This window comes from Pangasianodon hypophthalmus, chromosome 28, assembly GCF_027358585.1.
Source record: "Pangasianodon hypophthalmus isolate fPanHyp1 chromosome 28, fPanHyp1.pri, whole genome shotgun sequence".
NCBI lineage: Eukaryota > Metazoa > Chordata > Actinopteri > Siluriformes > Pangasiidae > Pangasianodon > Pangasianodon hypophthalmus.
The window spans coordinates 9,287,475-9,303,762 of NC_069737.1; the positions used below are offsets into that span (position 1 = coordinate 9,287,475).

The following is a 16,288-nucleotide window of genomic DNA, read 5'->3' on the forward strand; positions in this document are numbered from 1 at the left end:
TGAAATCTGATGCCTTGGGTGCACAACACATGTACAAAGGTTGGATTCGGATAAAGCCTTTTGTTCACTTTGCTAACCAGCATAAAAGGCTTGCAGATGTAAAAGATGCTCAATTTTACAAAGCAAATATTATACCTAGTCTCTTTCTACCTTTCAGTCAAATATTAAGAAGCCTATTTTCCTATACGCATTCTACAGCAAGTTTCCATACAACCCTTTACCATTATATTATTTAAAAAGTAGTAGAAAGCTCCTGGGTACCAGCTAGTATCAGGCTAAGTCACCTACAGTTGCCTAGTATTTCTGTGAGTTTTAACACCATTTAACATTACTTACGCTCACAAACCATAATCACTAACATCACATCAACAGCACAGCACCAGAGTACATTGTATCACTGAGCAGATTTTTCAGTCAAATGCACATTTTTGTAGACAAAATATGTCTAAACATTTAGCCCAATCACTTAAAAATGAGTCTATTTCCTCTGAGCTATGTATATCGATCATACTGGCTTGTATCAAGGTATCAGCAAGTTAAATTTAACATTTATTTGAATCCTGCTTCAAATTTAATGTATGATCTAATTGCAGTGATTATATGCCACATTGTAAATAAAAAGACATTATAATAATTCACTTATCAGAAAAAGTATGTGAAGAAAAAAAATCTATGTGCATTTCACAACTAGAACAAACTGTAACCAACTACCCTGTATAAGTCACACCGCTTACTTGGGATAATGAACAGTGAGTTTTTAAAAGAGTATAACCAGTGTCAATATTTGCTTTTCTCCATCCATATTTGAATAAATTTACATTTATGACGTGTGTATGTCTATGCCAGCTCAGCAGCAGGTAGCTAATGCGTTTGAGTTTAGAACCCTGTGTGAGTGACCCTGCTGTTATTTTGTGTATTTGTGCCATTGTTAAATGTTTTAAAAAGAGATTCAATAATGTTAGGGGAAAAAAAAGAAAGAAACTACAACAGATTAAGAATGTTAGTAGCCTAAAACCTAGGACCTTGTAAATTCAAGTGTAAGACTATTTAATACTTAATGTCATTGGTGTGACAATGTAATTTCAGATATTTAAGATTTTAAGGGCATTAAATTGCAGTGCTTCTGCTTCTAAAGTCAACAATGATATTGACTCTATCCCACCAGGCCTCCTCAAACACCTTTCACCTAAGCTAATGTCCCAGAAGTTGACTTACAGGACTATGTATTCCAGCACCACGTCGGTTGTCCCTTCGTCAGAGGATGGTCTTTTTGAATTTGTTAATAAGTTTGGCAGCAGTGTCGTGTGTGATGTGCTTGAAATCAATCTTAATCAATCTTAGAATATAAAGAAATTAATTGCACTGTTTAATTAACCTCTTTCCACAAGGAACACGGCGAATAATCAATTCTCAACATATGACTGAATAAAAACTCATTACTCACACACCAAATGGCTCTGCCTTAATGTGATTTAATATGATTCATTTGTACATTTTTTAACAGTAATATGTGCAACAAATCTTTTTTTTTCCTCTGCCACAAACAGGCAATGTACAAGATTAATTTCCCCTTATTACATACATAAAATAATCCAGTCTTCTCTCTGAAGTACATGTTTACAGTACAGGCTTTTTTTTTTCTAAAATGAGACAGTCTTGCATTAAGCCACGAGTTATAAAGTATTTCAGTGTGCCCTGCTTATAATATTAAAACATACATGCGATTCTAAAGCAAGGTTTCAGAAAGTAGAGGTTGCTGCATATATGACATCTGGGTTTAGGATTAGCTGGATCCAAACCCCCCCCCCCCCCCCACAGTTCAACATCAGGCCACAGCTACATTAATAGTGGGGATTAACCTTAGCCAAACTGCTTGCAAAATATGATATGGTTCAGGAATAACGAGGAATAAGCTAGTTAGGTTTTAAGACAACCATGTCTGGAACCCGAATGGTCCTTAGAAATATAGAGGTTTCCCAAATGAAAAGTGTTGTTCAACCAAATAATGCTAATGCGACTACCAAGGAGCACTTTTTAATGTTAGCATAATGTCAAGGTAACAAAGCTAGGCTGTCTTTTATTCACTAATAGCCATCATCATTATTTGACTGAAGTGACTCTGTAAAAAAGGTTGCAGTGTTTTTCTACTCTGAGGTTTCTTTCACTTCCAACCTTTTATGACAGGTAGAAGCAAATAACGTACAAGCTTTGAACTAGTCGTGTTAAGTTCATAGAAATGCACTCTGCTGTTTCCACTGTGTGAAACTGTTCATGCGGTCAGGGCAGAGTTCAGTCATACTTCAGTGAACTTAATGAAGAAATATCAAGGTTGCAATGATATTTACATTACAGACTTACTACGGTTAACACTCTCTCGGTGACTGAGAAGCAACGAGCTGTTGATGAGGATGACGACTAAATAACTTTACAGTTACGCTTTGAAGAATCAAGTTGTAAACATGATAAAAAAAAAAACCTTACTGTTCCAGGGAAGTGAGTCAACTTCAGTCTGCTAAGGAAAAGCAGTGCATTTCTATCTGTCAGGGAATGTGGGCTGATTGTTTTGCAGCACTGCAACAAATTCCTTCAGGGCTTTATCATCACATGACCAGGACTAAATCTTGTTCTAAATGTCTTCAGTTAGTATAAATGCAAGACTCACACTTTTGCTTGCCTTAACATCTCCTCTACTTCATGAGGACTTGAATAATGTCTACTCAGTAAAGAAGGATAGCCAAACAGGCAACATGGCAAATGAAAGCTAATGTTATCAAATAATACACTGTACTAGCCGACAACATTGGTTTTCATTTTGTTGCTATCCAGTGTAGCAATGTTTGGCTGAACTTTTCCTTAAACACTTTGTGACAGACTGAAACGGCACGTAGCAAAGTGAAAGCCACAAGATGATCGGGGAATGGACTAAGAAAAATGTAGCAAGACAGGAGTGGCAGACGTGTACTTTTCAAAAATAATTCGAACATTAATAACTCATGACAAGGCTTCTGACACGTCTTATTGCACTGACAGCTCTATTTAGTAAGCAACTGTACAACCACAAAAATAATGGTAGCTACAACATGGCATTGCAACATAGTCAAAGGTGTCTTTTACATTAGCCAGGTATCATTTAAGATGTGTTTCAAATTCTCCTTAACTCTGATTTCTGGATATTTATCACTTACATGAAATATTCAAACACATGCTTTATGTAATTTAGACTTTATATGGCCTTCCTTGGGGCAACAGATTAAATATTAATGTTGCAGCCAGTGTATGTGTTACATATGTGCTCTTTTTCATCTCTTTCTGAAAGTTCAGTTATTCAGCAAGGGAAGTAAAGAACATGCTCTTGTACTTGACTCAGCTTAATTATCTTTCTTCCGTTCACCATGGATTTCAGGATCAACGCCATACAACGACAGCAGACACAGAAGGCAAGCGTCACCTAAAGCCATTACACCAAGAGCCTTTAGGCATATTAGTGTATGATACAAAGGGACACAATAGCATTTGCTTAAAACACGTAAAAATGAAAGCAGATATCCATCACGCTCTGTCCATGTTTCGCACCAAATGTGGGCGGGTGCAAAGAAAACAAGAAACGACCCTCCAAAAACAAAAAAGGAGCAACCCATAAAAACTAAAAGACATCCCTCTACTTCTTGCTCCGCAGGCGCTTGGAGTGACGTGGTAGGTCTGAATTCTTGCGGCGCCGTTTGAGAGGGATGCCACCTTCCTCCACTATGCTCTCTGCTGTCGTGCCCAGGCTGACTGAAGAAGTGGATGCTACAGCTACAGCACCAGCAGATGAGGAAGCCGAGGAGGAAGAGGAGGTAGTGGGCATGGCCCGGGTTGCACTGGCACCCACAGCACTCTCCATGAGTTCGCGCAGCTTGTGCTCGAGCTCAGCGAGGCGCGCGTTCTGCTCGCCGATTACCTGCGTCTGTTCCAGCAGCTTCTGCTCCTGGTCTTGCAGCTGCTTCTGCTGCTCGAGCTGCTTGACGCGAACCTCCTGCATCTCACGCCGCAGCGCTGTCATGGACGCACCGTTCACCTTCACCTGCTGTTGCACCTTGGTCATCTCTGAGCGGGATGGCGCATTTTTGGCCAGCAGCGTCATAGTGCTAAGAGAGCTAGACGGCCCAGCCACTGAGAAAATCAGGGTTCAAAAGTTAGAGGTTCAGAAATTTCATTTCATATTTAATACATTTTTTTAACTTTATTTATAGAGGCAATGAATATCCTCAAGATAAGCTCAAAATCAACGGTCAGCCATTGACCGTATCCAAACATTAGCCATAGCTCCTCTGACGTCATGCTCAGGGCTGGAAGGACAGCATGTAGTCTGTTAGCAGATATGGCTATAAGTGCCCCAAAACCTCCATCTGTGTTTAACACAACTATTAACACACCGCACTGATTCTTCAAAGGAACACACACAAGAGTGTCACTGGACGTTTAGATCCACAGTGTTCAATATAACATTGTCAGAGCCACTTGCTGGTTTTATATTTGTTATCCCTCATGAGCACAACATCCAAAAAATGAAGAAGAAGAAAATCAAAAGTCCAATACAAAACCAATTCTAATCTTTTAAGTGCATCTGGTTTTATCTTTAACATTGCTGATCTTAACATTAATCTGCATTCCTATGGTGTAGATTTGAGGTGTTGTTGCTGTGTTGTGTGTTTTTTGCCCATGTAATGTTTTCGATAATTATGAGTGGAACACAACAAGTTTTGGGACAATTTTTATCTGTCGACTGCTTGTCACCCCCTGAGCGTGACATTCACAAGCAATATGGCTGACTTGAATACGGCCTTGCTCAAAGGGCCAGCAGAGGCAGGTCACTTTTATTAGAACATTAACCATTAAGTTACCACTGGCTAGCACTCTGAAAGCCCTCTCTGCAATCTTACAATGGCTGTAGTGCTATATTTCTGTCAGCTTCAACAAGAGTGTACGTCTCCTACCTGGAGCAGATCCTATAAGACGGCCAGACAGGTCAGCACCTGGGAGCTTCTTCTTAAGGATGGGGACGATCTTCTCGTCAAAGTACTCCATGGCCATAGATGAGATGTCCCGCAGCTCTTGAAGCACCTCATGAGCCCTCTGTGGTGCGCGAGTGGAGTTTACATAGCGCAGTACTCGGTAAATTTCATCTATCACCTGAGAAAAACAGAAAACAAGGGCTTAAATTGTTTTGGTGTCAGAGTTAATTACAGCTTTGTTTCTCAAAAGGGTTCATGTTTTTCTAATTTTATAACAGGAAATCACTACATAGTTGGAATCTAATTACAATTTTAATTAAAAAAAAAGGGTTTTACTTATTGGTTGAAAGTACAGAAATAAAAAAAAAATAATAATAATAAAAAAAAAATCAGATAAACAGCCAAAACATTGTAATACACCTTTAAACACATGTATGTTACTTTTCTGTTTGTATTAAACATTAAATATTCTAATCTTTAATATTTGCACTACTCAATTTACATTTTTAAAATTCTACTTTTGTGTAATATGAGAAACTGCCAAGTCCAGTTCCTTAAAAGGGATCTCTTACTCTGCAAATAAAGCTAATTCTGAAATCTGCTTCTAATTAAAGATAATTTCTCATAACAATTTCGGGAAGTAATCGCAAATCTGCCATTTTTTTTTTAACAATAACCAGAAAACGATATTGTAATTCGTGTCTAAATTATTCTTTGCTGGAACAGGTACACCTTCTGGTGGCCGAATATGTGTATAACAGTAGGAGGCTACAATAACGAAATCATTTCTACCAGGAGTCCCTGAGGGACAACAGAACAAACAGGGTTTGTCCTGAATATTGCTCATGAGGTATACATGATGCACATACACACAGTATTTCCAATCAATAATAGCATGAAGAACAGAGAATAGGAATCATGGAGGAATTACTACACAACCAGCCATAATGGCAGGGCAAGCCTTTTCAGTTAACAATAAAATCTAGATATCCTCTCGCCATCCACTTTATTAGGAACACCTGCACATTAATGCAGTTATCCCATCAGCCAATCATGTGGCAGCAGCGCATTTCAAAAAAATCATGCAGATGCAGGTCAAGAGCTCCAGTTAATGTTCACAGAGTGTTCATCAGAATGGGGGGAAAATAAATGTGATCTCAGTGGTTGCTGATGCCAGACGGGCTGGACTGACTACTTCAGAAATTGCTGATCATCTGGAATTTTCTGAACATTAACTGATTAACTGAACATTAATGCACTGCGTGCTGCCACATGAATAGCTGATTGGATAAGTGCATGAATGAGCAGTGTGTTCAGACCCGGGTAGCCTAGCAACCTGAGGCTAATTGGTTATAATCTGATTTAAAAATTGATCCAGAAATTTATTCAGGAATCAGATTGACATTAGCTAAAATTCTACCCATGCATTATTACGGATTAGCACTAAAACACAGAGAGTGCTATTTGGCCAAACTAACACTTTAAAATGGTGTAATTCTAGAAGATCATTATGGCTTGCTGTCCTGTCAGTGGCTAAATGATCCTAAGCCGCATCAATGACTGGACATACACACATATCTCATAGAAGCTCTGAGTATTTACACTAGAGATAAACTAAAAGCCTGTGAGTGTCTTGATGCTTATAACTTTGTTATTTGTGGGCATGTTCAAGACTTAATGATTTACGATGAAAACATCGAGGATGAAATCACAGTGAAAGCCAAGGTGCTGCCCAACCAGATGTCCACCAACCCATTCTGTTAGCTAAACAAATATAGCTAGCTAAACATATCCATTATAGGCAACACTAAGAAGGGCTCTAGCATTAGCTAGCTAGTTTCTTGATATAGATTTTAGGCGAGCTACACAGGTCTGTTAAAGCTATATATTAGACATGGTTAGTCATTGATAATACAGTTATCTACTTAGCTCATCAGATCAATTATCCCTCCTATAACTGCCTGTAACCCAAACTATCATGTGTTGTGTTGGAAAGGTGTCTGATTCATTAGTATGGGGTAAAAACAAATGTGCTTATGAATACTTTTCCAATCCTGACACCCAACAGCACAACGCAAATTCTGGCTTAATCTTGAAAATCACTATAGATAAATAACTCCCGGCTTTGTTTTTGTAGCCAGGAGGTGCGGCTGACATCAGAGTGACATGTATCACTCAGGGTTGGGTGTCGTATATATGTTTAGTTTTCCTTGGCAAAATGACAAGGTGCCCTAAACCTACCAATGCACGTTAAATTACAGCACGTTTGCGTCACAAACGACGGCTTTGCAACCGAACAGGTCTGTGCACAATGACTTTAACGAGGCTTTTCAACTTTAAATTAATATCATAAACTAAATAAGAGCAGGCACCTTGCCAGGTATGAAGCAGCAGAGATTGGAGTCCACATATTTCATGAAGGTCATATTGAGCAGGGAGAGGCGTGTTTCCACTGCAGCTAAGATGTCTGCATGGCGAGCCAGAGAGTGGTTCCTCCTCTCAGATTCCCGCCTAAGAGGCACGACAGAGCAGATCATTAATGTCACACCACTTATCTTTTTTCTTTTTTTTTTTAAACAATGCTTTTAAAAGTGTCAGCTCTCTGCGATGTACTATATCCCTTCACTAATTAAAAAAAAAAGATGTCTGAACACACAAGGCTGCACTTCTGCTGGGGTCAGGCAATCTTGATTACTTGCTAGACTGATTACTGAGACCTTTCTGACTGTGCTCAACAGGAAGCTACTTTCCCCCCAAAAAATGTAAGAAAGCCATTAATTTAGGTGATTCATTCATTTTTCTGCATCTGCTGTCTGCCTGACGAGAATGTGCATAAAACAGCTGTTATTTTCGGGTTTAATCTCACCTTGGCAGCTGGGCTTTGACTTGTTTTTGGCAGAGGCTGTGATAACGCTCCACTTTGAGGAATCCTTGGTTAAGCATACGTTGACAAATCATGTCCATGCGCTTACATACCTAAAAAGACAACAGCTATTCAGCCACAATATTTTGTCCGTGTACATAGAAAGATGACAATGGAGTGTCAATAAAACATAACCATAATGAAATATAATTCTTATTAAAAAAAACATATATCAAACCGAAAAACTGGAAATCAATCTTGATAGGTCACTTGAATTCACTGAATTTAATCCACATCTCAAGAACTCAAAAACAAGTCGGATGATGAATAACGCAAACTTGAAACTAATGTTTTCTGCTGGTGAAAGATCAGCAATAAAAAGCTCAATGGCTTTTATACAAATAGCCAGATAATTACTGAACACATAAGAATAATCAGCGTAATATTTAAATAGTTGGACTCTTTTTCACAAATTAATTCTGTACTGAGGGGGTCCTTGAAATTTTACAGCTACAACTGTACAGTTAAAAGGATCCCTGGATGCAAAAACGATGAGAACCGCTGCTATAGGCTATACTTGAGAGGCTGTCATGCAACATTCATAACAAATAACAACACTATTAAATCTTAAATCTGTGGAATCTATAATAATCTAAAACCTAATCATGAAACCCATGTTTTCACAAGCTTCTCTCCAAGCCCATCTGACAAGCAAAACCCCATCCAGGACACAACACACATGGTCCATGTCTGCCAGAGGTTTGAGCCTTTTAAAGAGATTAAAAACACACACAATATGTTTATGATTTGCACATTAAAACTGAAAACATGGAACCTGTAAAATATCTGGGCTTTAAGACCATTTATGTCTTATGTTCATAGGCAAGGTCTGTGTCATAGTCTCACCAGATGCAAACTTTTTTACAGCATAAAATAAGTGTAATCTGATCAGATTCAGCATTTCACCTTGCATTCCTAGTGATCCCTAAACGTGATACTCAAGAAGCATGAAACAAGTGTAAACAGTCTCGTTCATTCATCTTCAGTAACCGCGTTATCCTGTGCAGGGTCACAGTGGATCCGAAGACTATCCAGGGAACACTGGCTGTGAGGTGGGATGCCAGTCGATCACAGGACACCAAGCACACGTGCACACGTGCACACGTGCACACGCACACCTAAGGGCATTTTAAAACTCACCAGTTCATCTACTGGCATGTTTTCAGGAGGTGGGAGAAAACCGGTAAACCCGGAGGAAATCCACACAGACACGGGGAATATAAACAGACTCAGACCTTGTGATTTTAGGTTGCTGTTATGACCTACATGTTTTTTTTCTTTTTTTTTAATGTTATCTCATTTGAAGAATCAGTCCCATAAAACCAAATACAGAAAATAACTACAATAAATCTCATCTTGAGACATTTAACAAAGACTGCACAGAGGTCATATGATAGTGATTGTTGAATTTGCAGTCTTTCCTCTGTATTTCATAACTCATAAGTCGTTCATAACAGCCATCTGATGTGTAATAAAGACAGCAGTTGTCTAGCATTTACATTTTCCCACTTATTTTAATTATCACTGTGAACACTTGACTCACTGACAATCTAATAGCTTAGCTATCAAGCTAAAGTCTCTGACTTGCAATACAGATCGTACATCAGTGCAAATACTGAGAGAAACTGAGATGTTTACAGGGTATATTTCTAGCTAGCTTCATAGCTTCAACGAGGAACAACTGCTGTATAAAGAACACGTAGCATTAGCTAGCTAACTACTATACTAACTTAATTCCTCATGTCCTCTAAGGAAATAAAATGTGACGGCGGATTAAAAGTGGGTTTTACTCGGTTAACCGTATGAATAAACCCAAAAGCCAGCTATTCAGACTTAAACACTGAATTTTTGGTTAATATACACGCTTGCTAAGTTGCTTAGGCAGCCAGCATTACTGTACTGACCAAGAAAGCGCATACTTCCATACTACACAGTATGTCAAAGCAGTACGCTAGCATTAGTGGCATACCGCTCTGCCATACTGCTTAGTACAGTAGTATGCGTTTTTTCCTAGCCTTTGTTTTTGTTGTAGTTAGCTCACCAGGCGCAGCAGACTGATTTCATCATAGGAAAGGAAATTTAAAATGGTCTCGATGGCCACGATGGGAAGTCCGAGGAGCGGGTTGTTTTGATGAGGCTGGTCGGGCGGTGGAGACGGCAGTCTCGGTGAAACCGATTCGGAATCGACAGACCCTCCACCTCCCTCAACTCTCTCCACAATAGCCGCCATCTTCTCTAGCTCAAGACTGGAGGAAGTGACGTCTGGCTGGAAAAAAAACAAAAAACAAAAAAACGGTGTTCAGTGGAAGTAGGGGACATGACTTCATGATTTTACTGGGGTCACAACAAATAAATCAGCGGTGTCAGTCCTCAGTCCTGGAGGCCCACAGTACTGCACAGGCTAATGTTCTCCCTCACAGTATTGCACAGGCTAATGTTCTCTCTCACAGTACTGCACAGGCTAATGTTCTCTCTCACAGTACTGCACAGGCTAATGTTCTCCCTTATAGGGTCACACAGGCTAGTGTTCTCCCTCACAGTATTGCACAGGCTAATGTTCTCTCTCACAGTACTGCACAGGCTAATGTTCTCCCTTATAGGGTCACACAGGCTAGTGTTCTCCCTAACAGTACTGCACAGGCTAATGTTCTCTCTCACAGTACTGCACAGGCTAGTGTTCTCTCTCATAGTACTGCACAGGCTAGTGTTCTCCCTCACAGTATTGCACAGGCTAATGTTCTCCCTTATAGGGTCACACAGGCTAGTGTTCTCCCTAACAGTACTGCACAGGCTAATGTTCTCCCTCACAGTATTGCACAGGCTAATGTTCTCCCTTATAGGGTCACGCAGGGTAGTGTTCTCCCTAACAGTACTGCACAGGCTAATGTTCTCTCTCACAGTACTGCACAGGCTAATGTTCTCTCTCACAGTATTGCACAGGCTAATGTTCTCCCTCACAGTACTGCACAGGCTAATGTTCTCTCTAACAGTACTGCACAGGCTAATGTTCTCTCTCACAGTACTGCACAGGCTAGTGTTCTCTCTCACAGTACTGCACAGGCTAATGTTCTCTCTAACAGTACTGCACAGGCTAGTGTTCTCTCTCACAGTACTGCACAGGCTAATGTTCTCTCTCATAGTACTGCACAGGCTAATGTTCTCCCTTATAGGGTCACGCAGGGTAGTGTTCTCCCTAACAGTACTGCACAGGCTAATGTTCTCTCTCACAGTACTGCACAGGCTAATGTTCTCTCTCATAGTACTGCACAGGCTAATGTTCTCTCTCACAGTACTGCACAGGCTAGTGTTCTCTCTCACAGTACTGCACAGGCTAGTGTTCTCGCTCATAGTACTGCACAGGGTAGTGTTCTCTCTCATAGTACTGCACAAGCTAGTGTTCTCCCTCACAGTACTGCACAGGCTAGTGTTCTCTCTCATAGTACTGCACAGGCTAATGTTCTCTCTCACAGTACTGCACAGGCTAATGTTCTCCCTTATAGGGTCACGCAGGGTAGTGTTCTCCCTAACAGTACTGCACAGGCTAATGTTCTCTCTCACAGTACTGCACAGGCTAGTGTTCTCTCTCATAGTACTGCACAGGCTAGTGTTCTCGCTCATAGTACTGCACAGGGTAGTGTTCTCTCTCATAGTACTGCACAAGCTAGTGTTCTCCCTCACAGTACTGCACAGGCTAGTGTTCTCGCCCATAGTACTGCACAGGGTAGTGTTCTCCCTCATAGTACTGCACAGGCTAGTGTTCTCTCTCATAGTGTCACACAGGGTAGTGTTCTCTCTCACAGTACTGCACACAGGGTAGTGTTCTCCCTCATAGAGTCACACAGGGTAGTGTTCTCTCTCACAGTACTGCACACAGGGTAGTGTTCTCTCTCACAGTACTGCACAGTGTAGTGTTCTCCCTCATAGTACTGCAGTACTGCACAGGCTAGTGTTCTCCCTCATAGAGTCATACAGGGTAGCGTTCTCCCTCACACTGGTGCACAGGGTAGTGTTCTCCCTCACAGTACTGCACAGGGTACTGTTCTCCCTAACAGTACTGCACAGGGTAGTGTTCTCCCTCACAGTACTGCACAGGGTACTGTTCTCCCTAACAGTACTGCACAGGGTAGTGTTCTCCCTCACAGTACTGCACAGGGTAGTGTTCGCCCTTACAGTACTGCACAGGGTAGTGTTCTCCCTCACAGGGTAGCACAGGGTAGTGTTCTCCCTTATAGGGTCACGCAGGGTAGTGTTCTCCCTAACAGTACTGCACAGGCTAATGTTCTCTCTCACAGTACTGCACAGGCTAATGTTCTCTCTCACAGTACTGCACAGGCTAATGTTCTCTCTCATAGTACTGCACAGGCTAATGTTCTCTCTCACAGTACTGCACAGGCTAGTGTTCTCTCTCACAGTACTGCACAGGCTAGTGTTCTCGCTCATAGTACTGCACAGGGTAGTGTTCTCTCTCATAGTACTGCACAAGCTAGTGTTCTCCCTCACAGTACTGCACAGGCTAGTGTTCTCGCCCATAGTACTGCACAGGGTAGTGTTCTCCCTCATAGTACTGCACAGGCTAGTGTTCTCCCTCACAGTACTGCACAAGCTAGTGTTCTCCCTCACAGTACTGCACAGGCTAGTGTTCTCGCCCATAGTACTGCACAGGGTAGTGTTCTCCCTCATAGTACTGCACAGGCTAGTGTTCTCCCTCATAGAGTCACACAGGGTAGTGTTCTCTCTCACAGTACTGCACACAGGGTAGTGTTCTCCCTCATAGAGTCACACAGGGTAGTGTTCTCTCTCACAGTACTGCACAGTGTAGTGTTCTCCCTCATAGTACTGCAGTACTGCACAGGCTAGTGTTCTCCCTCATAGAGTCATACAGGGTAGCGTTCTCCCTCACACTGGTGCACAGGGTAGTGTTCTCCCTCACAGTACTGCACAGGGTACTGTTCTCCCTAACAGTACTGCACAGGGTAGTGTTCTCCCTCACAGTACTGCACAGGGTACTGTTCTCCCTAACAGTACTGCACAGGGTAGTGTTCTCCCTCACAGTACTGCACAGGGTAGTGTTCGCCCTTACAGTACTGCACAGGGTAGTGTTCTCCCTCACAGGGTAGCACAGGGTAGTGTTCTCTCTCATAGAGTCACACAGGGTAGTGTTCTCTCTCATAGAGTCACACAGGGTAGTGTTCTCCCTCACAGTGTTGCAAAGGGTAGTGTTCTCTGTCATAGTGCTCTCTCTCATTTTGTAGCACAGGGTAGTGTTCTCCCTCACAGTGTAACACAGGGTAGTGTTCTCCCTCACAGTATAGCACAGGCTAGTGTTCTCCCTCACAGTATAGCACAGGGTAGTGTTCTCCCTCATAGAGTCACACAGGGTAGTGTTCTTCCTCACAGTGTTGCACAGGGTAGTGTTCTCCCTCATAGAGTCAGGGGTAGTGGTTATCCTCATAGTGTCACACAGGGTAGTGTCCTCCCTTTCAGAGTCACATGGGGGTAGTGTTCTCCCTCATAATGTTGCACAGGGTGTGTTCTCCCTCATAGAGTCACACGGTAGTGTTCTTCCTCACAGTGTTGTACAGAGTAGTGTTCTTCCTCACAGTTTTGCACAGGGTAGTGTTCTCCGTCATAGTGCTCTCTCTCATTTTGTAGCACAGGGTAGTGTTCTTCCTCACAGTGTAACACAGGGTAGTGTTCTCCCTCACAGTGTAACACAGGGTAGTGTTCTCCCTCATAGAGTCACACAGGGTAGTGTTTTCCCTCATAGAGTCACACAGGGTAGTGTCCTCCCTTTCAGAGTCACATGGGGGTAGTGTTCTCCCTCATAATGTTGCACAGGGTGTGTTCTCCCTCACAGAGTCACACGGTAGTGTTCTTCCTCACAGTGTTGTACAGAGTAGTGTTCTTCCTCACAGTTTTGCACAGGGTAGTGTTCTCCGTCATAGTGCTCTCTCTCATTTTGTAGCACAGGGTAGTGTTCTTCCTCACAGTGTAACACAGGGTAGTGTTCTCCCTCACAGTGTAACACAGGGTAGTGTTCTCCCTCATAGAGTCACACAGGGTAGTGTTTTCCCTCATAGAGTCACACAGGGTAGTGTTCTCCCTCACAGTGTAACACAGGGTAGTGTTCTCCCTCACAGTACTGCACAGTTTAGTGTTCTCTCTCATAGTACTGCACAAGCTAGTGTTCTCCCTCAAAGTACTGCACAGGCTAGTGTTCTCCCTTACAGTACAGCACAGGATAGTTGTCTCCCCCATAGAGCCAGACAGGGTAGTGTTTTCCCTCACAGTGTCGCACAGGGTAGTGTTCTTCCTCAAAGAGTCACACAAGGTAATGTTCTTCCTCACAGTGTAGCACAGGGTAGTGTTCTCCCTCAAAGAGTCACACAGGGTAGTGTTCTTCCTCACAGTGTAGCACAGGGTAGCAGAGGGAGGTCTAATAGTTGGTGCTAACAACATACTGTAGATATTGAGCAGCTGGTAGGAAGGACAGACTTTTGGTATGCAGCATAATAACATTATATGTATATATATATATATATATATATATATATATATATATATATATATATATATATATATATATATATAATAAGCAAAGGTAACTATGGGATTATGGAACTTTAACCACAGAAAATTTTTGACCATCGGATGACATCATAAGTGAAGTGTAAGCAGTCCATGAGGTAATGGCATTGTGACAACATTTGTGTCAGTTGTTCAAGCAAAATATTAACCATTCTTTACAACTGCTTCATTAGTGCAGAGCAACAGTCAGTGATTTTCCATTTCAACTATTCAGAAGAAAACTTTATTTAGTTATAAGGTGAGTGTAAAAAAGAAGTGCTTTGTGGAGCTTTATGTGGAGTGTTGCAAAATATTTGATTCTTGAGCTTTAAATATTTTTCATGCTGTATTTCCTGTGACAACACCAATCTGACATTGCAAATGCTAATTTCATTTTAAATTTCACGGGTCATAATCCAGGTTTGGGGAGTAACAGAATACATGCAGCGGCGTTAATCAGGATACAAAAAACTCGTGACTGTAATCTACAGGTACATTTTATAAAAAAAAAAACAAAAAACAAAAAAATTAATTTTTTGGTTTTGAAAAAATTTTAATCCTGAAAAATTTATACACACACACACACACACACACACACACACACACACATATATATATATATATATATATATATATATATATATATATATATATATATATATATATACACATATATACATACTATCAGGATTACAATTTTTTCAAAACCAAAAAATTAATCTTTTGACATAATATAGACAGCTGCTTGATTACAGTTCTGGTTCTCGAGCAACCTCCTGGCGCATGCGCAAATAACATCTGTCTCTAATCATGCTCTAGAGGCACACTGAAACAGCTGTATATCACGATGATGAAATTATTTTGTCTATAAAGGGGAAAATGGAAACAATAACATCACAGTACAGTGTAAACTTTATACAGTGTAAACAGCCTTCCAGCTGTGAAGATGCTGTCTTTATGGAAAGACTCGACATCTAATTTAAAGAAGAATTTAAGCACAGAAATCATGTTAGCTAGGTTAGCTTAAATGATTTAGTATTAGTTAGTGCTTTGAAATTCCCTGGTTTGCATGATCACCGTTGTGGGCAAGGTTGCCGGCTGTGCTGAACGATCACCCCACTCTATCCATTCCTGGTACACAGGATGCTATAGTCAAAGCCAGTAAGGGGAACTCATGCCAACCCTCCAAGATCGATCAGTGAAATGAAGAACAACTGATCAACATGTATTTTGAAAAGGCCGAATGTACATGTAGATGGTATAGAATTTTTTTTAATGTTGTGTGTGATAGTAATGACATTTTTCCTTGTACTTGTTAACTTTAGTTAATGAAATTTGAATATATAAGAACGAAATACAAAGAATGTAAAAAGAACTGGATTTTTTTTCTGAATCAAACTTTTATACAAATAATAACGTGTTTACTAAGAACATACTATATAACAAATCTTCTAAGATCATGTTGCAAAATTATGAAAATTAATAATATTTTCAGTCTTCAGTCTTGCAGATATGTGCTCCACTGTCACTTCTCATTTCCATCATAACTCTAAAGTTGTTCTCTGAAATGCTTTTGTGATGTTGCTGATGTTGTTCATATTGCATTTTTGCTTCTTTGTATTTAAAGAGGCATAAATTACATACAGAGATTGTGTTTATTTTTTAGTCTTTTTTCAGAGCATTGCCTTGGCCACACAATGGAGATTGTGTTTATTGTGTTTATTTGTTTAGTCTTTTTTCAGAGCATTGCCTTGGCCACACAATGGAGATTGAGAGAACGGAGAGTGCGGGAGAGCAGGGAGAG

The 16,288-nt window shown here is 40.8% G+C and overlaps 1 protein-coding gene across 1 annotated transcript; it reads right to left on the reverse strand.

The window, feature by feature from the left end:
- Window positions 1–1,452: 1,452 nt before the first annotated feature.
- On the reverse strand, window positions 1,453–10,277 carry fbxo28 (F-box protein 28). The gene is made up of 5 exons (XM_026943177.3): window positions 9,959–10,277; window positions 7,861–7,970; window positions 7,367–7,505; window positions 4,977–5,172; window positions 1,453–4,152 (listed from the first exon to the last, which is right to left on the reverse strand). The coding sequence occupies exons 1-5, from the start codon at window positions 10,145–10,147 to the stop codon at window positions 3,659–3,661; spliced, it is 1,128 nt and encodes a 375-aa protein (XP_026798978.3). The 5' UTR covers window positions 10,148–10,277; the 3' UTR covers window positions 1,453–3,658.
- Between the last annotated feature and the right edge of the window lie 6,011 nt (window positions 10,278–16,288).